Below are 24,724 nucleotides of genomic sequence, written 5' to 3'. Positions count from 1 at the left end.
AGTGAGTGCTGTTGATGAATCTTTGTGATACATCTGCCCATGCCATCGCAAACATTTGTGTTGCAAGAATATTTGGTTAGAAATAAACGGATTCTGGTGAAGGGTTAAACATTGATGGCTGTTTCCGTTTTAAAATGATTGTTCAAGGCGAATGACCCCTCACACATTTCTGAGAGCCGGACAACGGAAAGGAATTTCCGCTCATACGCCGGGTCACCTGCAGCCATTCGGAGCCGCCTCGTTTCGCCGGCCAGTCGCTATGTTTTCGCCTGTTCCGGCTGCCGGGCGCGACAGATTGCCCGGCCGCCGCAGCCTCAAAACGTCCCACGCCGGCCAGTCAGCACCGCACCAGCCTTCCGGTCGATATCAGTCAGCAGCCAATCAGCGACAGGTTCGGTCCGTAGTCCCGCCCCCGCCGGCCGCCGCGGGGGGCGGGGCCAGCGGCGGAGAGCCAATGGCGGCCGGCAGACCGCAGTGCTCTGACGACCGTCAGATTGGACTGGCGTGACGGTGCGTCGGTTTTGTCCCTGTGTTTCGGCGCCGGTTGTCTGTGACTCGTGGACTTGTGTCTGTGCGAGGAGGGGAAGCGCTGTTCGGGATGGTGCAGGAGACTTTCGAAGCCATAAGGATGGCGGCTGGTGGCCATAGTAAGTACCGGAAACCAAGGGTGGCATGGGCGCGACTGTGGATAGCCTCGGGAAACCCGGGGCTATCCGGAGGAACGTCAGACCCGGCCAGGGCGGGATACTACTGGGATTGGAACTAGCCTAGTGAGCGGGTTTTCCTAGCGTCCAACAAGGCCCAACCCAGACGAGTACTTTCTACAGAAAAAATGGACCGATTGAGCTGATGTCTAGCCACGGTGCTTCGTCCCAACATCATGAGCTCAGCTGCTGAGGTGCATCAGTCGATTGGTCGACTCGGCCTTTTGTCTCCCTCTTCCCTCCTCTCACCCCTCAGCTCTGAAATCTGAATAGCTACCAATAGACCAAAACTACACATATTTGATGCAGAAGCCTATTCAACAGCCATTTTAACGAATAACGGTCTTACAAGGGATGCTACAAGAATCAAGAAATAGAAATGCGCATGCTTCCGCGTAGATATTTATCTATAAGACCAGCTTGTAGGCATGTCTTTATAACTCATACGATTACACATATTTCAAAAATCAATTAATTGCTTGAATCGAACTTTTTATCCATTCTGATCCAAGTGAACACACACGACAGCTTTAGCTATTTGCAGTACAGTGCACACCTCGGCTGATGCCTGATTTTGGACTCATTTTGACTATGTGGGCACAGACTTTCGAGACTGCACCGAGTTGCATCCCATTCAATGCCAGCAGCATCGTTTGCACCACCGCTGGAACCGTCAACCGGCCGACACGCCTATGCGCGGTGGGTAACCCGGCCCAGAAACGGAACCTAATCAGACGAGACCTTATTAGATTCAGACCGTTTAGTATGGCGAAACCTTGCGTGGTACATAAAGGTTAACAGCACCTCCAGAAGCTGGAACTATGGCAAAGCTACAGCGTGCCGACTGCCTAACCATCATCGCCACACCTGTCCGGATTGTGTGATCACCGACTGAACTGGTGTCTGATATGAGAGGCCGACATTCTAAAGCCCGTAACACAGCGAGGTAGCCGTCTTTTTCCCTTGATCACCGCCTAGGCGTCCACCGTTTGTCCCCGAGCGGTCAAACTTCACCTATAGTCTAAAATCTTGTTTGTTTGTTTGTTTGTTTTGTTGGGTTAGGCCCTTTCGGTCCAATGAGACCATTTCAGAGCCGGGAGGATGATAGGATATAGGGGGAGACATTGGTCTGGGCAGGCACCCTAGTGAGTCGCCGGGGCTGAGCCCGTCCAGAGGACAGGCCACCCAGCCCCAAGGCACTCACTGCACCCGGCTACGGGGTGCGCTCCCTCGGGAGCAGCGGTGCCGCTCCAAGGGAGCAGCCCGCATGAGATAAAGTTGCCTGTCCAGCCCGGAGGGGGGTTGCGGCGTGGAGGAGAAGGATTTCAGTATCCTGAGGATAGAAGCACGGGACGGACGAGTCTAAAATCATGGCGCGGCCGCCGTGGACCGCGAGTGGGCGCACCGAGCAGCCAGTTTCAGGTTCTGCCCATAGATGGCACTAGGAGTAGACGCCTGACGACATACTGTGCCGCAATACACATGACAGCTCCGCCGCCGCCGCGCTGTGGACCTTGAGAGCAGCGGAGGTTACGAGCCGTAGACGACCTTTTAGGCTAGAGAATTACAGTTTGCGGGTAACTGGAACTTATCTCGTTCACGGTTTTCGTTGTACATGTGTAATGTGTAGCTACCCACTATCTTACATTCGGTATCTTACATCGCCGGTTATGTGAAGGAATGACTTTTGAACGACAGCCTACTTACCGGGCCCTCAGATCTAGGTATATCAGCTGTTTGATGCTTATAACTTATTTGTATGTTGGTGACCTTAAGCCCTAGTGTAAAGACAAAAGAAACCAGACTGACCTCCAGATGATGTGACGACGATGCTGTAGTCGACGATGATGAGGAGAAGACGACGAAGAGAGGACGACGAAGAGAAGTGTGCACAAATTTTCGGCCCTAGGCCATCCTCAGGTGATGAGAGGGGAGGTAGAGGTAAGGAGGGGGAGGAAGACCACCTCCGACGGTCGCCGCGGCGAGGCACCAACTGACGCCAGACGGAGGTTTGAAATGACACCAGTTGGCGCGCGAGGTGACCTGCAGCGCCACCTGTCTCGGTAGGCCATCTGTCGGTCACCGTACACAATATTCAAATATTCAAGTTGAAACAATGCCCTACATCCAAGAGGCGTTCCGACAATTAAACAAGATCACAAGCTTATAACTTATAACGTTTGAAGGTTTTCAAATATCATGAAAATTGCATAGTTTATGGAATCGGGTCAAAGCCAGCCCTTATAGCGAAAAAGCAGCCATGTCAAAATATGGAACAACAGTCATAGGAAACAACTGGACGTTTATCGTTCGCAATGAAATGTTCTGTTTCGACGAAAAATCGGTCAGAATAATATGATTGAGTCTGAAGTAGCGTGAACCACCAAAAGGTCATGAAGGCCTCAACCTTATATTTTGGGGTGCGCTCTGCGGAAACGGGCTGATATTGCCTCGACACGCAGAACGGTTAGAAAGAAAGCATTATGCAAAGACGTTTGCCCTATCCGTCGCACTTTCGAAATACATTGTGTTCAATGCGTTCCACAAATTTCAAATGTCCCATTCTTATACCCCTGACTCTCGCCTATCTTTTTCTTTCCTTCCTCTCCTTTTCTACCTTTCCCTTCCCACTATACCGTTTTCCCCTCATTTATCACTTACACATTCATACGCCGCGAACGTTTAACGTTGTCATCCTGGAGCTGACCTAGCCTCTCCGTGGTGTCCCAGGTGAGGTCAAGTGCGAGCAGCTCGAGTGCTGCGCCGGCTGCAGTCTGAAGATCACGGACCGCTTCTTGCTGCGGATGATGGATGCCTCGTGGCACGAGGAGTGTCTCGTCTGCTCCGTCTGTCGCGTCCGCCTCACGCAGTCCTGCTTCACCAAGGACAACAAGGTCTTCTGCAAGTACGACTACGAAAGGTGGGTCCCTGTTAGTGCCCTGTTAGTGGCTGATGGTACCCGCTTATCTTTTTCGTTAACCTTCGCCCAGGTGGGGGAGGGGGGAGGTCGGCCACACCCGTCATTTGCGTGTGTAAAGTGTGAAAAGGTAACCACGTCGCGTAGCACAACGTAAGTTGGTATAGCTTATGATAAGGCAATTTCGCATCGTGTATGAAAATTGAAATTATTGACCCAAGGTATCATAAGGTCAGGTCACCAGACCAAGTTAAGTGAGCATGCCTCTCAAAATTGTGATTCTGTCATTTCTTCACTTTTTCCAAGAAGTTTGAAGCTCGACGTATGGCTTGAGGGAATCCGTACTAACAATTTCAATATCTCAGAATTTAGATGTCGGTGACCTAAGGTCAGGTCAATTTTGCAGCCTCTCGTCTCCATTAATTATTGGTAAGTCAATGGGAGAAAATTGTAGGTACTGCCATTCCTTTGGAAGAAAGTCGTATCACACTCAGACATCGGGATGCAGGTAAACATGACAAACTGAACCAGAAAAGTGTTAATGCCCCTGAATTCATTTCAGGTCATGAATGTTCTCCAGCAGTTTTTTAACAATAGCTTTATGTAAACAAGCTAGAGCGATGAAAATACTTTAGACGCGTTCCTCACACCGATACGAATCGACTGACAAGAAACATGACCTGTTCCATGACCTCGACCATAAGGGCAATTTTTAGGCTGACCTTTTGAGGTCAACTTATAATTCATTCGAAGCGCACCAACGAGAGCAACGCGATGCCGTTAAAGTCAACGTAATGCAAGCTTGGTGTAAAAATGTACTGCAAGCAAAAATGTATCCTGCAAAACGTCACATTTTGAGTTTTGCCTTCTGGAGGTTAAACTGTTGACCCTAGGTCAAATCTGGCAGTATTAATGAAGAGCTTCATAAATGTTATCGAATGCGCTATTCCCCGGCCCTGTAGCTCTATTCGTTTCCAAGTTATGCGCCGTTTTGTGAAAAACTGTCAAAATCGGGAAAATGTTCGTGATTACGAGCGAGCGAGCGCAGCGAGCGAAGCGAGTCTTTTCAATATAACGGAAAAATCTCAGTATGAGCGGCCCGGCCCGGCCCGGCCCGGCCCGGCCTGTAACGCTTTTGAGAGGCTTATATCTCAGCAACCGCTAGACCGATTGGCCTGCGGTCTTTTTTGCTGGGTAGCCCCATCCCTTCTACCACGTAATTGACTACTTTTGATACACCTCAGTGACCGTCGTGGCACGTGCCACGTGAAAATTCAAGGGTGTTCAAGCTGTTTTGCAAAAGCAGTGATTTTGAGAGGCTCATATCTCAGCAGCCGCTTGGGCGATTGACTTGCGGTGATTTTTGTAGGGTAGCAGCATCCCTTCTACCAAAAATAGGATACTCTCGATGCATGTGGGTCACCCCCAGTGCACGTGCAAAATACAACAATAAGAGGTGTCAAATTTGTTCCCATTTTAATAACTCGGTAATTACTGGGGCGATTTCGCTGAAACTTGGCATACAGGTAGGCAACCACCAGGCAATGCATTCCCATGTGTTGCGGTTAAGGTGCTACTGCACGTGCGCACGTGCAGGGGGCGCTTCCAGATCTCGAGAACGGCTGGGCCGATTGCGCTCAAATTTGGTACACGGTAGGGGACCAGTTAGTAGGGTGCCGTGCAAAAGTCAGTTTGGATCCCGTTTGCACGTGCGCACGTGCAGAATGCCGCTTCCAGATCTCAGGAACGGCTGGGCCGATTGCGTTCAAATTTGGTACACCGCTAGCGACCGGTTAGAAGGGTGCTTTGCGCAAGCCCGCTGGAAGTACCGCCTCGCCATTCCGCACGTGCAGGGCTCACTATCTCGCTCGCTCGTTCTTCGCCCAAAAGGCGTTTTACTGGTAGTTATGCGTTTGGTGACTCCAGTGACTCAAAGATGACCTGATCGAAAAACGATTTCTATAAATCCGAAAGATCTTACAACGAGCGTATCTATCGGTGTGCATACATTTTTCTAACTTTCTCGATTTCCGAGATAGTCTACCGAAAGTGTGCCAATATCATTTATTAACCTTCGCCCGGATGGGTGTGGGGGCATTTTCGGCCACAACTGCCAGTTTTTTTTGCAATTGTGAAGAAAACCGTGGCCGTGAAATTCGGTGTACATAATTTATGATAATCAATTAGTGACCATGCCTCTAAAAGTTGTGATTTAGTCATTCCTACAGGTTACATCCCAGAAAATAAAACTCACGATATTGCGTAAGGGATCAGTACCAAAATTTGTATACCTAAGAATTCTGATATCGGTGACCTATGGTTGGGTCAATTTTGTGACCTCTCCATCATAATCTAATGGGAGAAAATTGAAATGCTCTTTTTTTGGCCGAAAACACCCTCAAACATCGGGAAACAGGTGAACATGAAGCACTGAACCTGAAAAATGCATCTGTGACCTCTTTCATGCCCCTGCGGTCATCTCAGGTCATGAAACGTCTCTACCAGTTTTTGACGATAACTTTAGATAGAAACATGCTAGAACGCTGAAAACACCTCGAATGTGTTCAGCTTAACAATAAGAATCGAATGACATACAATATGACCTTTTCCGTGACCTTGACCTGAGATCAAGTTTTCAAGCTGACCCTTTTCAGATCAACGTATCGTCCATTCGACGCGTCTCGTCGAGACAAACGTGATGCCGGTAAAGTCAGCGTAATACGAGCTTGGAGTTAAAAGTTAATGTATAAAACCTTTTCCGCAAAAGCTTCAAATTTTGACAGTTTTTGCCCTCTGGAGGCTAAACCGTTCTGCTTAGATCAAATCGGTGGGCAATACCCAAAAACACCTTTAACCCTCGCCGGACCTATTGGTTTTCTACATACGCGCCGGCCGAGGGGGGGGGGCGGGTACGACCCCCCTCGCCGTTTCGCCCCTGGTGGAGCTAGCGCGTCGCGGAAAAAACGAGCGTATGCGCCGTTACGAGACGCAGAGATTGGTACCCGAGGTCCTAGGTTAACCGGTGACCTCTGAGGTCAGGTCAAGTGTCCAAAGGTACGGTTCAGTTTTTGGTGAATAACTTCGCAAAAAAACGGCCGCAGAGCCGCGATTTTGGCCGCATCGTGTTCGCCTCGCTCAGGCGCGTCGAATGATATACTTTTTGCTCGGGTCAGGTCAACTTTGGGTGTTGACCTCAAGTCAAGGGCAGGTCAACACCCCCAGGTCACGAAGTTGGTCGAAAGAGGTCATGTTGCATATCATTCAATTCGGCAGGTCTTTCTGAGTCAATTGGTGGATTTCCCGACTCGCTAGCTCAATTTGATCAAGAGTTATTGACGAAAAACTATTATGACCTTGATGACGTCATAAATGACGTCACGCAAGGTCAATATTGCAAAAGTGACGCATCTAACCTTGCAAGGAGTGCATCAAATCACGATTCTTTGTGCTTGATATAGTTGGAGATCGTTCCCGGCGCCAGAACAGCAGTTTTCATTTTTCCCAATTGACTTATAATGGTGAGGTCACGAAAATGACCTGACCTCATATGACCTTTAGGAAAAATCCGAGATATACAAAATGTGAGACTCATAATGGATACTAGATCCTGCAAGTTTCATTTCCCTGTGACATCTCCTCTGGCAGTGAGGGCGTTGCGAAGTTGCGACATCTGAAGACCGTGCAGAGGTTCACTTATGACGTCATAGGTCAGTGACCTGACCTGACCTAAAAATGCGGTTGGTGTCAAAAGATCCGGCTTGAATCAAAGGTCAAGTATGCCAAGTTTCAGCTCTCTATCACCAGCGTGTTCTGAGCTATCGCGAAAAAAACCCTATGGGGGCGGCACCCGCCCCCCCCCCCTTCGGCCGGCGAGGGTTAAAAGTTATCGAATACGCTTTTCCACAGGGCATTCGATATCCTCTGGCAGTGAGGGCGTTGCGAAGTTGCGAAGTTGCTCTATTGAATCCCGACTTATGCGCCGATTTGTGAAAAGCTATCAAAATCAGGAACAAAATTCGTGAAAGTTTTACCTTTGGTGACCTCGGCGATGACCCAATCAAAAATTACCTGTATGATCCTGAAAGATTTTATAGCGAACTATCTATTGCTTTTACCGTGTTTTTCTAGCTTGTGCGTTTGCCAACTGCAGTCTGTACCTCCTTTTGTTACTTTTTGTTGCATGGTTTAGGCTTTTTCGGCTGTGGTAGATCTTTTCAGGATGATAAAATGAAAAGATAAGAAGGAAGCATTGTCCTGATTCGCTCACCTGAACGGTCGACTGGACGGGCACACTCGTACTCCTTTTAGAACCGTCGTCTGCATTGGCCTGGGTCGGATGACCGTCACGGTGTCAGTCCCGACACGGAAATGTGATCACGATTCACGAAGGAGGATGTGTTATTCCCGATAAAAGGGAGGTGGGATGTGTTATCCGTATAATTCTATCTCCGTTCAAAGCTATGGAGCGAGTGTTTTTCAACTCCGTTGAGCTATGAAGAAGTTGTTGCTTCTTGTACATGTTCTCTTTTTTCAATTTGGTGACAGCGCTGAAAAACAAGTAATTGATAAAAAAGACAAGGCCGAAAGAAGTGGCCTGTAAAACGTTGAGAAAACGTGAAGAAAACTAGATACGGGAGAACCTTATGCTGATTGAAGGTATCAATCGACACCCGTGAATGTCGGCAGAAACTCAGAAGAGCCAACTCACCAATCACCATGCAGAAAATAGTTCTCGCGCCCAGTATAGCGGCGGAACACCTTCAATTAAGGGGGGGGGGGCACTGCCGACTTTTGGTCCCATTCTTTCCATGCAACGCAACGCCCATAGGGCTAATGTTAAAATGTCAAAATCAAAGGGGGGGGGCACGGTGCCCCGGTGTCCTCCCCGTTACACCGCCTTTGCTCGCGCCATTGGCTGTTATTAGCAGGGTGCCAATATATCTAGCGCAATGTTGATTTAAGAACAATTGCGCATCATTGCAAAAGCCTAGACATTCAGCGGTGGCACGCGAATAATGCGAGACAGAGAAACCATATCCGGTAGAGGATGGAGCGTTGCGGCACAGTATACCTTCAGGCACTCACTACTACTGCCATCTATGGGAGAGATACTCGTCAACGCACGCAGTACGGTGGAGCGTTGCGGCACAGCATAACTTCAGGCGCTCGCTACTACTGCCATCTATGAGAGAGGTGCTCGTGATTAGTAGGGACTGCCCTAACGCAGCTTGAACTGAAGAGCAGCAGTTGCTTTCAGACACGCGTTTGCTTTAATGTTTTTTTGTCTGTCTTTCCCGCTACCCCACACTCAACCCATCTGTGACCTGTGGTCCTGTGTGCCACCAGACGCCCCTCTAACCTCGCCACCCGTCTGCCCGCAGGCTATACCTGGTCAAGTGTTCCGGTTGCGGGGAGCGCGCGCTGCCTCACGAGCTGGTGATGCGCGCCCAGACACAGGTGTACCACATGCAGTGTTTCGTGTGCGTGGTGTGCTGCCAGCTGCTGCAGAAGGGCGACCAGTTCGTGCTGCGACAGGGTCAGCTACTCTGCAGGGCCGATTATGAGAAGGAAATGTTCATGCTGCAGCAGACACAGGGAGACTTCTGGGACGCCGGCATTCCAGGTAACTGTGCAATGGAGGAGTTAGCCGATGGCATTGTGACATCAAACTAACGATAGTGACGTTGCGATGCTACCTATACATGGAAATGGAATATGATTAAGTAATTAGTGTCATGTAGCCGTAGGCATTTAATGATGAAGTTCAAACTGCAGTGCTAGTTCGATGAAGTTGCCCAACTTAATGTCGTCAACCAAGTCGCAAAATATCGTCAATGCATGGACGGTGTTTCAATGATTGCAACGTATCTTTTTCTTTTGACTACCTAAGCCAGCAAAAAGTGAAGGCCTTCTGTCCCTGTCGCAGGTCTGGACCTGGGTGACGAGACGGGCCGGCCTCGGGACGGTCGCAGGGGTCCCAAGCGGCCCCGAACGATACTGACCTCGGCCCAGCGGCGTCAGTTCAAGGCCTCGTTCGAGGTCAGCCCCAAACCGTGCAGAAAGGTGAGATCGTCGCCTAGGGCGGCATTGAGTGATAGCAGTTACTGTTAACGCCAGACGCCTTGAGACCCTAATTTTTTGCGATTATTTTAAAATGCGTGGAATAATTTCAACCATACTTAGGAAATAGTTGTTTCAAGACCTGCCGAAACTTTTACAATTTAGATATTTTGTCGCCATTTCAATATTTCAGGCACTTCTCATTGACTCGTAATGTTAAATTTCGAGCAAGATTTTCACCCGGCGTGTAGAGGCTATCACCAGTCAGTCTGCGATACGTTATGACGTCACAGCTAAGCCCCGCCTCTGTGGTCTTGGCCTGCGGCGGTTTCGGGCCGGCGCGCGGTCACTCGCGCTGTGACGGGGAGTGGGGACGGTCGAGCGGTGCCGAAAGCCGGCGGAGTTGTGCGTAACGTCTTGTCTGACAGTGCCCAAAGAGCGACATGATGACTGAGGAGCCATAAATGCTCAATGCGCATTGCTTGTACAATGCTGATATGTTCGCTGATATTTGTTTTATTTTTTTATAAGCTGCAAATGACGGGCAGATGGCACATAACTGACATAAGGTTAGGAAATATTCACCTGTATTTAAAGCCTATGGCGTTGCAGATAATGCGATAATGGGATGTCGGATGTCATCAAGTAGCTCCCGATTTGTACATCGCTATGTACCCATCGACCAGCGCAATAATTAGCTAATTGCCTTCGCTTCACATCATAAGGCTCGCTCGTATTTCAGCAAACAGATATCCTACATCGAAAATCGCATTTGTTAGGAATCGTTAACGGTTTTCGAAGCATGTGTGAGTAGTAGAATGAGGAGTGCTGGTCCTCTTGGTCCCATGTACCTACAAGAGTCAACAAGAGCCTAACATTTACTTGACGGTCTGCTGCAATTGATTCATAGCACGTGAAACGTCAGCGAAATTCATAGTCCTTTACAGATGGCAGGGGTGTCGTTTGTACAGAGGTCGCTGATGGGCACGGGTCAATGCCGCAGTTGTGGGCGGAGCCTGTCATATGACCGGTATGAAAGCCTCTATCCAGGATGGAAAAACAGTTAACATTACGAGTCAATGACAAGTGCCACAAATATTTAAGTGACAGCAAAATGTATTTGAAGAAAAAGTTTCGGCAGGTCTTGAAACAGCTATTTCCTAAATATGGTTAAAATTATTCCACGCATTCTAAAATAATCGCGAAAAATTAGGGTCTCAAGGCGCCTGGCGTTAACAGTAGTCGTCTTGAATGCTGTGTGAACGGCATTGGTATACGATACATAAGCAATAACGCACATATCTGTACCTACAAATAATTGCATTCCAACATTACATATTTCTTATTTAAGCACATCCATCGATAATAAGATCGTCTCGAAGAAATGTAGGTACTTGCATAGGTGTCACTTATCTGACTAAGTGCACTATTACTAGCCAAGAAAGCAGGAATGCTTTGCACGTGACAGCCAAGTGTCGCGTCAGTCGGTAAACTAATTTCGCACGAATGCAGGTACAAACTTTGACAAAGTTCCGTCACCAAACTTTTCCGTACAAAGTTTGTACAGAACTATCAGAACTTTACGACGCGAGACAACAAACTTTTTGAAAAGGTACAGGGCAACAGAAACTGCTGCTGGTGCGCACTGGTAGTGGTGCGAGAAAACGTATCGGCTAAAATCAAACCTAGACCAATAAAAGGAGACCAAACGGTTCTGAACTCTCTGACGCATCGCTCATTACATTCACTCAACACCAAAGGATCGTCGCTGTGCCTATGCAATTCCAATAACCGATCGGTCTCGTCTCGTTTCAGATCCGCGAGGCGCTGGCCAAGGAGACGGGTCTGTCAGTGCGCGTGGTGCAGGTCTGGTTCCAGAACCAGCGGGCCAAGATGAAGAAGCTGCAGCGACGCGCCAAGCAGCAGCAGGACGGCCAGGACAAGGACAAGCCGGACAAGAAGGACGCCGCCGACGCCACCGACAAGAAGGCCGATGCTGATTGTGAGTCAAAAGTCAGCGGCATGGTTCCCCAGTGACAGGGGATGGAAACTCTCAGAGTAGTGTATTGATCATTCCTAACTTTCGCAACGGTGAACTTTTTAGAAGTTGGCAATGAATAGTGCCCGGACTAAGAGCTGTCCGAAATCGTTTACTTTATATCGCTAAGTGCCGTGTCATGATCTAAAAACAACTCCTTTGTGTTGCAGATGTGGCTGACAGTCCGTACGGCTCTGGAACGCCCAGCGTCGGTCACCCGTACTCACCTGACGGTAAGCAGCAGACCAATCACACTGCACAGGCAGTCACATACACGCATTCAGTCCACTAAGCGAAAAAAAGTCAATATGATGAACACTTGAAAGCCTTATTCTAAGAATATACCGATCGCCCTACACCGTTATCCCAATGCTGTAACTACTCGCAATTCACCTCCATTACCAACCAATGGACTTTTTCGTCTTTCGGTCACCAAAAAAGGAATATCGTCTCTTTACGGGTTATTTCGAGCGCTCGCAGGCGGCAGCACACTTAAAGGAAATAGTTCACTTTCACGAAATTATTTTTTTGCAACGGATTTATGATTTTTTATGTTCAAAATAATCAGCAAAGAAAATAAAACCTTTTTATAACAAAAGATTATTTTCTATATTTTGATATAGGAAGAACTTTTCAGTTTCTGTAAGGCACACGCGATCCAGTATGAAAAGAGCATGGGTCCCGAAAATTCTTCAGAAACAGAGAAATTATCGCAGCCACCGGCATTTGGGCGATCTGCTCGATCTGATAATGTTCCCCTGAATGTCCTAATTGATCAGTACGAGAATTTCTCTAGAGTTCTCGTAGATAATTTCTCTACTTTCTGAAGAATTTTCGGGACCCATGCTCTTTTCATACTGGATGGAAATATATGCAAGGCACACATCCTCAACGCAAGACACCTTTTTCGGGACGAGAAATAGAATATCTTTGCCTAGGGTGATCGTTGGGCTGTAAAAGCTCCTGATTTATGCTCGTCTCAGCCCAAGCTACGGAACTGCTATTCCAGTTCAAAACCCATGATAAAAAGTGAACTATTTCCTTTAACCCTCGCCGGCCGAGGGGGGGGGGGGCGGGTGCCGCCCCCCCCCCATAGGGTTTTTTCGCGATAGCTCCGAACACGCTGGCGATAGAGAGCTGAAACTTGGCATACCTGACCTTTGATCCAAGCCGGATCTTTTGACACCAACCGCATTTTTGGGTCAGGTCAGGTCACTGACCTATGACGTCATAAGTGAACCTCTGCACGGTCTTCAGATGTCGCAACTTCGCAACGCCCTCACTGCCAGAGATGTCACAGGGAAATGAAACTTGCAGGATCTAGTATCCATTATGAGTCCCACAACTTGTATATCTCGGATTTTTCCTAAAGGTCATATGAGGTCAGGTCATTTTCGTGACCTCACCATTATAAGTAAATGGGGAAAAATTAAAACTGCTATTCTGGCGCCGGGAACGATCTCCAACTATCTCAAGCACACAGAATCGTGATTTGATGCACTCCTTGCAAGGTTAGATGCGTCACTTTTGCAATGTTGACCTTGCGTGACGTCATTTATGACGTCATCAAGGTCATATTAGTTTTTCGTCAATAACTCTTGATCAAATTGAGCTAGCGAGTCGGGAAAGCCACCAATGGACTCAGGAAGACCTGACGAATCGAATGATATGCGACATGACCTCTTTCGACCAACTTCGTGACCTGGGGGTGCTGACCTGACCTTGACCTGAGGTCAACACCCCAAGTTGACCTGACCCGGACAAAAAGTATATCATTCGACGCGCCTGAGCGAGACGAACACGATGCTGCCAAAATCGGCGCTCTGCGGCCGTTTTTTGCGAAGTTATTCACCAAAAACTGAACCGTACCTTGGGGCACTTGACCTGACCTCAGAGGTCACCGGTTGACCTAGGACCTTAAAATCGGGTACCAATCTCTGCGTCTCGTAACGGCGCACACGCTCGTTTTTTTTTCCGCGACGCGCTAGCTCCACCAGGGGCGAAACGGCGAGGGGGGGTCGTACCCGCCCCCCCTCGGCCGGCGCGTATGTAGAAAACCAATAGGTCCGGCGAGGGTTAACTCTTTTCCATTGTTCCAGCACAATCAAACGAGAGCTTCTGTGGCTCGGATGACGTCAGTCTCGAGGACACCGCCTCATTTGAGAACCTCGACGAGAGCCACGCCGAGCCCAACATGTGAGTAGCCACGCCAATCGCTATGGATTCTAGTTTACATCTTTCGAGGCAAAGTGAACGATTAAGCCGCCCAATCAATTGAGCAATGACGACTTATTGACAATGTGTGTAGCGTTCGTCAGAAGTGCATGTGGCGTGATCTCCGGGATAGGTACATAAGTGGTAACAATTAGGAGCCCAGACGGAAGTGTTATGTTGAACAGCTCGAGCTTCAAAGAGCCTAAATAGCGTGGAGTGCGCAACCGTTTTATCGTGTATAGTGTATTCGAGCACTAAAAACCGGACCAAAGACCAAACACTGACAGCCATGAAACTGTCTTCCGCAGGATGCAGACGTCGTCAGCCCCACAGCCGCTGGACATGATGCAAAACTACGGCAGCATCAACCCCATCGACAAGCTGTACCTCATGCAGAACTCGTACTTCACCGATCGCGACCACTGAGGACACGCTACTGCAGGCGAAGGATGGACAGGACTCGCCGTCACGTCTGAACCAAGCCGAGAAAAGCTGGCCGGGGATTCAAACCGGCAGAAACAGGCCCCAGTCCGCTTGGAAATGTGACTGACTGGTCAGCGGCAGTGATACAGTTTGCAAATGGCTGGCATGGGACGGCAAACGAGTCACGTCAGTAAAAGACCGGCAGGGCAGCGGCATTCTGCGAAGTGACGAGGAGTGACCCTCAATGGACTCAGCCCACCCATAATTCTAGTCAGAGCACTGGCCGGCTCGTAAGTGTCGACAGCAGCTTGCTGATCGTGTTCGCCGCTGTGACAGCTGCAGCATGTGGACAGCTGTTGACAGCGATGACGTCATCCATACTCTTCCCAAAAAGTAAGGGTAAAAAGGCGTTGACTGTCGGTTATGACAGCGATGACGATGGAGCAAATGTGTACTTTATATCGCTGTCGACCAGCATACCGTTGACACCAACTGCTACATCAATGTTCAAATCGGTGAGGACTATTTTTGCAATAAAAGACCTCACAGACAACACAACACCGTCGGGAGATGCGAACTGTTCAGATTGTGTCTGTACAGCGTTTAACATGATGTCGATAGGAAGCGGTGTATGTGACGCGCATGGACGCGTTGTCAGACAGTCTGGACTCTACTCGGACCCGCTCAGTGCGGCGGTGGGCACCGGTGCAGCTGTTTTGTGATACCCCAGAGTCTGTGTGTGACGTCGCTCGCGGCTGATGGCCTCAACATTCCACCGGGAGGGCGTGGGGGCTGGTCAGCGTGCGGTTCTACGTGTGACGTCATACGCAGCGGCGATCTTTCCGTGCAATGGAGTCGGTGCGACCGCGGCGCCCTCTGTACAGTACAGTCGAGGGGTATCTGAAATCTGTATCAACTGGGAGAAATGTCTGTGTGCTGGCCGCTCATGTGTGTCTACTGTGTATGTAACACCAGCTGTTAATCTTTTGCATCTGTAATAAAGAAATGTGAGTGAACACGGATGGTAAGAATCGCACTTGCCACTTGGGCAGTAAATCGTAACATCTTTCAAGTTGCTAATGCATTCAGACCCCAGTAGTCAGCATGTCACTGACAGAAAGTGCGAAACACTTAATATGACGACCTAGCAAAATAACTAAATATGACGACCTAGCAAAATAGCCAGCGATTTTGTCGAACGAATTGTAATTAAAAACGAATGGTTTAAACTTTAAACTTCCATTTATTGACTTTAAAGACAGCAAACGCTTCCATTTCACTGGACCCACCAGCTAAGTGCACTTATCTAAGACAAGTTACACGACGGCTCATACACCTCTATGCATTGCAAAATATAAAACGAGTGAGTACATAAATATGTTAATCTGAGACGTTAGCTGCCAAAACGTGCGTAGCCCGTCCCGAAACCATGATTAGGGTGAGTATTCAGAGAAAGCACGACACAACGGGACACAAGTAAATGAGTAACTCAGCGGGGAGCAGAGGACTAGCGTGAGTGGGTTACAGAGATTGCACGTGGGTCAGTGACGAGTCGCGGCGCAGCGCACGCCGTCTTTGGTGTCAGTGAGCGCCCGGCACGGCTGTACCGAGCCGGGGAGGTTAATACAGGCACATGACGATTGCACAACGGACAGCAGTGGACGGCGGAGGCGACAGCGGTGGCAGTGACGGTGCCCGCTCCGGCGCCGCTCGTCAGCGGTTAATACTGGTGGGTGGCCGGCAGGGCGGCCGGCAGAGCGCGGAATACGCCACCGCTGGTCCGGTCCGGTTCGGCCCGGCTCCGTCCAGCGGACCAATTGCTCGCAGCGGCCTACACTAGACCAGTAAGTTAACTCTCTAACAGCCATTATAACATTAAGTAGACGGATATATAATAATCTCCAGTTTCCATCAGTCTGTCTTCCTGACGAGGCGCACGGCTTACGAATCTTCAGTAGCTGCTTTCCGGCCAGCGGGCGAGGAGCGATTGGGACGGATTGTTTGTGCCTGACGCGGTGTCTTAGGGGGGGGGGGGGAGGGGGGGGGGAGGCAGGCAGAGCACGGCGTGCAGACACCACTCTACCTGGCCTCGCGGTAGCGACTGATGTGCTTGTTCCCATATAAAGCTGCCGGTTTTAGCTACCACCCGTCTGCAGCACAGGGCATGTCTATACATGAGGCAATATAAAATACAGTGATACCTGCCCTGCCCTGTGAACACGCGGACAACCTACCACATCTCTCCCACGCGACTGTGTTCGTGTTGCTCTTACTGAACGTCGTACGTCCGACGGCGGTTCCTCATCTCCGCCGCGTCCGACGCCCGTCGATCTTCCGTCCGTCCGATCACTGACTCTCAGCTACCAGAGCTGGTGGTGATCGTGCAGGTTACGGACCTCACGACTGGCCGGCCGGCACGGACTCGCCGCCGAGCTGTGGCTGTGGCGACTGAACGAGGGCGACCTGGGGGCGAGGGGTGAGGGTTAGGGAGCGGACAGCGCCACCTGGGTACGTTAACAACAGCCGTGGCTGTGGCGACTGAACGAGGGCGACCTGGGGGCGAGCGGTGAGGGTCAGAGGGAGACAGCGCCACCTGGGTACGTTAACAACAGCCGTGGCTGTGGCGACTGAACGAGGGCGACCTGGGGGCGAGCGGTGAGGGTTAGAGGGAGACAGCGCCACCTGGGTACGTTAACAACAGCCGTGGCTGTGGCGACTGAACGAGGGCGACCTGGGGGCGAGCGGTGAGGGTCAGTGAGGGGGACAGCGCCACCTGGGTACGTTAACAACAGCCGTGGCTGTGGCGACTGAACGAGGGCGACCTGGGGGCGAGCGGTGAGGGTCAAATGGAGACAGCGCCACCTGGGTACGTTAACAACAGCCGTGGCTGTGGCGACTGAACGAGGGCGACCTGGGGGCGAGCGGTGAGGGTCAGTGAGGGGGACAGCGCCACCTGGGTACGTTAACAACAGCCGTGGCTGTGGTGACTGAACGAGGGCGACCTGGGGGCGAGGGGTGAGGGTCAGAGAGGAGAGACAGCGCCACCTGGGTACATTATACACAGAACAACAGCCGTGGCTGTGGCGGCCGAACGAGGGCGATCTGGGGGCGAGCGGTGAGGGTCAGGGAGGAGACTGCAACACCTGGGCCCAGCAGATACGGCACGGTGACGGTAGCAGCCTCTGACAAAAGTCCAGGCCGACAAGACACTGCGGGAATTTACATAGAACGGAACAAACGGTCAGATATATAATAACGCGATGCATGAACTGTTAAATGAGAGCACATAAAATCCAAAAGCTCGGAAGCACAATGCAAACTTTACAATTAAACACAACCCAAACGTGAGCTGTTGCCAGCACGGCAAACAATGAGAACCGGAGAAGCATCATTATTAACCTTGGAAAAAGTATCTACTCGGTAGTCGGTACGTGATGAGTCGGTACACAATAGAGATGCCACTTTTGAACCCGCGAACCCGCTTTCTGCGGGTTTTGAAAACCCGCAGGGTTTTTGGCGGGTTCGAGAAGCAAAACTTGTCGTGTGGCGGGTATTTGGCGGTCAGACTTAAGAACCTATAAATTTATTTTTTTAGATGCAAAACAATGTCAAGTGCATTTGCTCAGGTTAACAATACAATATTCATCAAAACAACTTTAAAAACAGAACCAAATATAAAAATATATCAAGGTAGCACATTTCAAATGCAAAACTGAAAACAACCAGCAATAGCATCCACAGTCTAGCAATGACCAAACCAGGGTACAAGCAACAAACTACAAAGCGTAAATGCTGATGAAAGCATTCCATAAAACATAAAAGAACCTGAAAGCAAACTTATAGGAAGCTGAACTGAAGTCTATGTGCAGTGTGCACTAGATATACATTATGGAAGAACCCAGACTTAAATGAGATGTTGAAAATCAGAGCAAATGCCACATGTTACTTTATTTGCGTCTGGTCGGCATAAAAAAGAGCTATCAGCTAAACAAAATTTGATGCAATGCAAATTCATTAATTACCTATCCTACTCTATGTTCTGTCCCACCCTATATTACGAAAATAACACCAATTACCCTTACAAAAAATCAAAATATTGACTGGCATGCGGCCCAAACGTTTCTTATAGGTATCTTGGCCCAAACATAACGCAATACAAAACTGGCGCAGTTCCGACATTCTGACAAGGATTGGCATTTGACTGCGTCAATTTTGGTCTTTGAGGCGAAGGAAAGCTGACATTGATGACGCAAAAATAATTTTACAATCAATTTTTCTGTTTTGGTTTTTGAATACCTCAAAATAGCAGTTATACATGTTACAAAACCACGTAGCTGGTCGCATTTATTTCTTTTGTCTTTTTACTTGTCATTTGTATGCCGAGAGATGACCAGCCGGAGAGCATTACCAAGACCATCTTTAAAATTATTACATTTAATTTAGTATTTGCTGTCTCTTTTTTAACAGGTGATTAAATCTGAATTGTACGCATGTTTCCAGAAACGCGTGGTTCATTGGTGGTTAGTTGGTTTTGCTGGGATTTTGCATGATTTGTTTTATGTGTAGATCGACTGGATACTCATTATTCAACGTGTCACTATTTATTTTTAACTGGAAATCGCATATCTTTTTATATCAACATTCATTTTGATAACAATATCATTCTAGAAGCCTAACATTGAGAGGGAGCTAGAGTGAAATTTTGATCCTCAGCCAATGCTGAAGGGTAAGGTGAGAGAAAGATTTTACTGAACTCTTTTCAGAAAGGAATTTCAAATGTATTGATGCATTAGGTATTCATTTTCCACTATCCAGTGTGCACTTCCTGAGGAGTTAGCATAGAAATTTCAAGTCCTTACTATTTGTTTGGCTGCCTTTTTCTGCACAGCAATGAAGCAAGTAAGGTTTATATAGCTCTAGCATTGACACAGCTGTATTTTTTTCTTGCAAAAGCAGGTTTTTAAAATTGCGGGTTTTTTGCGGGTTCTGCTCAGCCAAAATCAGCTTGCGGGTAGTTGTGGTTGGGCAAGGGGTAGCTGCGGGGCGGGGCGGGTAATGAAATTGTAAATTTGTGGCATCTCTAGTACACAAGGCCACTGTGACGCTAGCATTTTTCTTGCGATTACTTACCCGTTGACTCCGACCATCGAAGTGACTTCATACCCGTTCTTCATCGGTGATCGCCTCTTATTGGGATAGAACAGCTCATCCTCTGCAATTGAGCAGGCTTTATCATTATGACGGCTAGGGCCCGTGTATATTCCCCAAATCAACACAGAATGAACGACGGATCGCAGAAATGCGATATTTGATGTGGAGCCTTTATATGGATGTCTAAAAACCAAGCCATAATAAGGAATCAGCTGGATTACTAGGATCACTCACTGGAGAGGAGGCAGGGGTAAGGATAGGGCGTCTGGTTCGCTCCACCGTCGGTAGGTGGCACTGGCAGCGGTCCACAGTTCGGCAGCACGGGCGAGCCCCGAGATTGAGGCAGGGGCGGCCCGCAGGCCGGCTGGCCGCGGACTGGTGGAGCCGGCGACTGGCAGGAGGACAGGTAAGGGAAGGATCGACGGCCCGCCGGGTGGGGAGGCGGGAAACCCCTCCCAGTGGGACAGCTGTCGAGGTGGGTGACGGGACTAGAACGATGAGGGGATGCAGTCGATGATCTGCGGTCAATGGAAGATCCATCCGGGTGGGAGGGAACACCATGTTTTAATGAAGGTAGAGAGGGAAATGGCCCACCCGAGGGAGGGTTGTTGAATTTCTGCGGGGATATTGCGGGGAGAAACCCTCCTGAGTTGACCGATGTAGCTTTCGCAGATCTCCCCGCTGAGCTAACTTCTCTCGATCCGGACAGATCACCGACCATCTCGGTAACATTTCCGGACGGTTTTGTCCCTCCTATAGGCACATCCCCTGATGTGTGCTCTATCTGACGCTGATCCCCTCCCACCCCACCATCCCTCTGAGAGACCGAAACCACCGGAGACTGGTTCAGATTTGACCCAGACCTAGCACCCTCCGCAGCACCCAGACCCGGCCTCTCCCCGTTTACCGGCCACTGAAGAGGATGCACCACATTTCGCGCCACCCGGGGAGCTGCTACGGTCTCAGTCAGTGAGGACCCCTCCCCTGGTGTGGTATCTACCCCAGGGACCTGTGGTATCACCGGCTGGGCTATACCAGGATGACCAGAACCCCAGGAGGAGAGGGGTGAGGAGAGAGGATTGGGACGGGAGGGGGAGGATGGAGGATGGTGTAATCCACCCCGACCCCGAGCGGCCGCCGCAGCCAGTCGCCGGTCAGTCGGAGGGACACAGGAGGTCACCAGCCGACGACAGCCTCGGCGGCCGAACGAGTGACGGCCGGGAGAGTGAAAGGCCGACACGGGCTCCACGGTGGGGTCGGTGGCTGAGGGACGGCCGGCCGCCGGCCACCAGGCCGGGGAGACAGGCGCCACACGGATACTGAACAGGGCGTCACCTGGAGGATTGGTACACAGCGTCACATATCTGCTGCTACGTCAACGGAACTAGGAGTCATCGGAGTAGGATAGGTAGCTACTGGCATTGTATCCTTAAAGGTAGTGTGCCACCTTTGAAAGATTTCCCATTTTATTTTTCCTAGGATAAGAAGCTTCTGTTTTTACCTAATATCGCAAAAAAAAAATCAAAAATGGGCCTGGAATAGTGCCTTTTTCGCCTAAAAGTTTTTCGGTTTTTAGATATGTATAACAACTGTAGTGGGCTCACCTGCAAACAGGCGTCGGGCAACAATCGCGAATGCGGCGCACTTGTGACAATAAGCAAAGGTCATTATAGTGTTACGACCATACGACGTACGGGAATGAGTTATCAGCTGTCTAATCGTAGACAACACAATGTCGAGCCTTAAACTGTAAGCCCGTATTGGTATTGTTTCTTTTATTTGGCTGTCGAACATTATTTATGGTTTGAAATATGATTTTATGTAAAATAATTGATATGAAAAAGCCGTCTTATAAGTTATGACCCCATTTCACCACACGCAAGTGGCAGAAATGACAATGATCAGCTGACGCATTTTTCTTGGCCGATGTCAGAGCGCGCGGCCCGACGCACCACGCGTATTTGGAAATTCCGACCTCGACGAGCATCAGAAGCCACCTAACAGGCGTGTTCGAAACCGCAGGAGATGATGATGAACGGGTTTATCGAAACTTGATTGGATGAACATATCGGTAATAGCGATTTCAGTGTGTGCATTTATTGTTCATAGTGGTGTGAAATGTGGTTGGGGTACGACCGACAACCCGTCGGGGCGAATTTCGCACTGGGGTACTCAAAATTTGAAGAATTTAAGACGTTTCCATGAGTTTTGAAGGTATGGATAAGTTCTAAAAATCCGGTTCTCCTTATCTCGGCCATTAACTCCATACGGTCCAAGAAAGCTGGCACACTACCTTTAAGTCAGCCTGGTAGGGAGAATGGCCTAGCTCTCCCCAGCCACGTGAAGTTCAACATTGAACAAAAACAAGTTGACCTATCGTACTTCAACAGTCAGTACATTCCTAGCGAGCGCATAGCTCAGTATCGCACCCACACGAAACTCCACACCGCACACGGCATTCCATTCACCCATAGTCGCACGCTCTCACCTTCGCGGTCTGAGAAGAATCCCGGGTAGACGACAAAGTTGTTCATCTGCGGGCAGGGCTGTCGCAGTCCGTAGTGTTTGGCCAGGAACGAGGTGAGCTTATCCGAGGGCCGGTCAATGGCCAGATGTACCGGCTCCACTCGCTCCGTCTGCGAAAAAATGGGGCGAAATGGGGTGAATTTAGAGATTTAGAGACAAAAAGGAAATGCAGTGAATCTGATCGCGGCGGGGCCGAAAGCGCAGATGGGGATGCGTGTAAGAGGCTGTGACAAAGTAACGAGGTCTGCTTTGGACCGAGGAGAGCACGGTGGCACTGGCAATACGATTACATTGCACACACCTAACCGTGACTGGGAAGAGAAATGGCATTTGACTAGGATTAGGAAAGTGATGCTAATGGGGTTATTCTCCCGTCAACACAGAAGGGTAGTCTCGAACTCGACAAAAGCGTCGACTCGGTGGAGCGCGTCGGTGTATAAACACGGCGGCTGCCTGCGGTGGCAGAGCGCCGGGCTGGTGTGAAGGGCATGTGACGGTCACCTGTGTGAGAGCCGGTCACACGACGGCAGCCAAGTACAACCCGCGGCGGCCGACAACAATGGAATACCACCGGGGCGGGGCGGGGCGGGGTGCACGGAGCCGTCACCGCACTCAGCAGTGCATGGTCCGACAATGAAAGTGATACAGAGGGCGACACAACAGCCAGACAGTCAGCATACCGACTGAGTGGCCTGTTAGACACAACGAGCGGCAACTGCAGATGGTTACTGCAGATGGAATGGACATACTAGAAACACTGCACGAATGTGATCATATAAGCGACCACAGTGTAGAACAAAGACGCCCGATCGTTCTGTTTCACTTGGTGCGATGACGGCAGTGCAACGGTACAGTGTGCGGAGCGAAGAGAGCAATGGTGATGGCTATGTCAGGCACCGTGCTGCAGCAACACTGTTAGCGGCTGGCAGCACGGCGTGGCGTGCAATAAGAAAAGAGATACACATAAAAAATGTGCTAAGAATATATTCAAAATCGGTTGGGCGTATTCATAATTTTACACAGCCACAGGTTTTAAATGGCTCAATCAAAATTCAAAACAGACGAATCAAATACAGCTAGCAAGTATCGGTACAATGCGGGGCTTGAAATGCAACATGCAATGGGTGCTTCAAGGAAGGACAACTGCAGCCCCAACCACTGGACTGGAAACAAACGCCGAATATGAAAGAAAAAGGAATGTTGTATGCTTTATCCAATGAATACGATAACCAGAATAATCAGAATGCACAAAAATAACGTTATCATATGCGAAAAGGTACGAGGCAACGGCGTCTCGTACCTAGGCAATCGTGTCCAGAGAAACCCTACGAAGTAGGAAAGTTAAATTAGAGGCACTGGAACAAGTCACAATGAACAACAAGTTGGACAACATAGATATATTTATGCAACTAAACAAAACGGTCCTAACGTTCAAAGTCATGATGAAAAGCGCAAGTAGGTTCTATTTATCAAATGTTATCAAGAAAGAATTATCATTTAGACTCAAATCAGCTTGAGGGCGACTAGCTGTGCTCCATCATGGCCATTCATTGTGATGTGAGCTTTATTCGGATAAGTAAAAGCTAAGCCCGTCGGTTGTCAATGAAATAGGTTGAACACTTGGGACAGTGCGTCGCATCTGCAGCAGCTATGTCTGGAACGACCTTTCACATTCCGCGGTGATTGTAAGCCCTCAGATAGTGATGGAATATCTGAGCCTCACCAGAAGCCCGCGTATCAGATCGTTCTCACAAGCTTTGCTGTTCCGTTTACTGAGTGTATTTTTACATAACAATATCAGATCAGTAGGCAGTTTGAGGCCCAGCTCTCTCGAGAAGGGATGAGAGGCGTGGGCCAGCCATCCAGTCGGCCGCGAGCCCACTGTACTGATGGGCGGCGCCCGCTCAGCTCACCGGCCGGGACCGGGACCGGGGAGGGGTGACAGTCGGGGGGGGGGGGGCGCACCCCACCCTGTCGGACCCACCTGCAGCATCGCGTCGAACAGCTGTCGTCCGTAGCCGTGCCTCTGCAGCGACTCGTGCACGTAAAAGTCCAGAACGCTGACGGGCATCACCTCGTTCTGGCCACCGGACGAGTCCAGGATGAACAGACGCTTCCGGCCCACCTTCAGAAAACCCACGCAGATGTCGGCGCCGTCCACCGACCTGACGAGAGGGGAGGGGAGGGAGAAGGTCAGAGGGACCTTCTCCTGCATACGTCCGCGTCCTTCACAAACCTGAGTAGAGGGGAGGACGGTCACGGACAGCCAGGAAGGAAGATGGGAGGGCGGGGGAGACTGGGAAGAGGGTGATACAGATGAGGGACGACATGGTCGCCGAGGCATCTCACTCTAAATAACGGATGAAAGAGAGACAGACTAGAGAAGACAAGATGCGCAGTGGCTAATACGCTCTTACAAAACACAGGGGCAAATATCAATTTAATAGCTTTCGACCCGTTCGATGTATTCGTTCGTAATTGTGTGATAATTGCCGAAGATTGTTTCAGGAAATCATCTCAGTGCTATTTTCACCGGGATGTGTAATTATACAAAATAATGGAAAAAGGGAGGCAAGTAAACAACACTAATAGCATATTTATGGTTGGACAACCATGGGCACAAAACAATAAAATCGAGTAGAACGACGAGCTGTGTGGGACGAATCAATCAATCAAACGAAATTCAATCGG

At 49.5% G+C, this 24,724-nt stretch overlaps 2 protein-coding genes across 3 annotated transcripts; one reads left to right on the top strand and one right to left on the bottom strand.

Annotated features, from left to right (window-relative positions):
- The first annotated feature begins 473 nt into the window (after positions 1-473).
- LOC122394194 (LIM homeobox transcription factor 1-beta.1-like) lies at positions 474-15,371 on the top strand. Its single transcript, XM_043390915.1, has 8 exons — positions 474-647; positions 3,435-3,624; positions 9,003-9,244; positions 9,548-9,684; positions 11,497-11,683; positions 11,890-11,952; positions 13,819-13,915; positions 14,242-15,371. Exons 1-8 carry the CDS (start codon positions 599-601, stop codon positions 14,357-14,359), a joined length of 1,083 nt encoding a protein of 360 aa, XP_043246850.1. The 5' UTR covers positions 474-598; the 3' UTR covers positions 14,360-15,371.
- Positions 15,372-15,579: 208 nt separating this feature from the next.
- LOC122394196 (alpha-tubulin N-acetyltransferase 1-like) lies at positions 15,580-24,266 on the bottom strand. 2 transcript variants are annotated; one of them, XM_043390917.1, is made up of 5 exons: positions 24,018-24,266; positions 21,996-22,143; positions 19,742-20,842; positions 19,487-19,568; positions 15,580-16,819 (listed from the first exon to the last, which is right to left on the bottom strand). In XM_043390917.1, exons 1-5 carry the CDS (start codon positions 24,246-24,248, stop codon positions 16,717-16,719), a joined length of 1,665 nt encoding a protein of 554 aa, XP_043246852.1. In that variant the 5' UTR covers positions 24,249-24,266; the 3' UTR covers positions 15,580-16,716. The 2 variants fall into 2 exon arrangements, with proteins under 2 accessions (XP_043246852.1, XP_043246853.1); XM_043390918.1 differs by lacking the exon at positions 19,742-20,842.
- Positions 24,267-24,724: the final 458 nt, after the last annotated feature.

Source organism: Amphibalanus amphitrite, unplaced genomic scaffold (assembly GCF_019059575.1).
Source record: "Amphibalanus amphitrite isolate SeventyFive unplaced genomic scaffold, NRLGWU_Aamphi_draft 000578F_arrow, whole genome shotgun sequence".
NCBI classification, from domain to species: domain Eukaryota; kingdom Metazoa; phylum Arthropoda; class Thecostraca; order Balanomorpha; family Balanidae; genus Amphibalanus; species Amphibalanus amphitrite.
The sequence above is the reverse complement of the archived record's forward strand: the minus strand, read 5'-3'. Positions and strand labels throughout refer to the sequence as shown.

Excerpts from the sequence above, each read along its gene's own strand:
- LOC122394194 (XM_043390915.1), top strand. The coding sequence starts at position 599 with ATGGTGCAGGAGACTTTCGAAGCCATAAGGATGGCGGCTGGTGGCCAT. Across the intron at positions 3,625-9,002 it reads TGCAAGTACGACTACGAAAG|GCTATACCTGGTCAAGTGTT; the intron begins GTGGGTCCCTGT and ends GTCTGCCCGCAG. Across the intron at positions 9,685-11,496 it reads GCCCCAAACCGTGCAGAAAG|ATCCGCGAGGCGCTGGCCAA; the intron begins GTGAGATCGTCG and ends GTCTCGTTTCAG.
- LOC122394196 (XM_043390917.1), bottom strand. The coding sequence starts at position 24,248 with ATGCAGGAGAAGGTCCCTCTGACCTTCTCCCTCCCCTCCCCTCTCGTC. Across the intron at positions 20,843-21,995 it reads ATTCTTCTCAGACCGCGAAG|GTGACGCCCTGTTCAGTATC; the intron begins GTGAGAGCGTGC and ends CCAATCCTCCAG. Across the intron at positions 16,820-19,486 it reads TCGATGGTCGGAGTCAACGG|GTCGCCCTCGTTCAGTCGCC; the intron begins GTAAGTAATCGC and ends CCTCGCCCCCAG.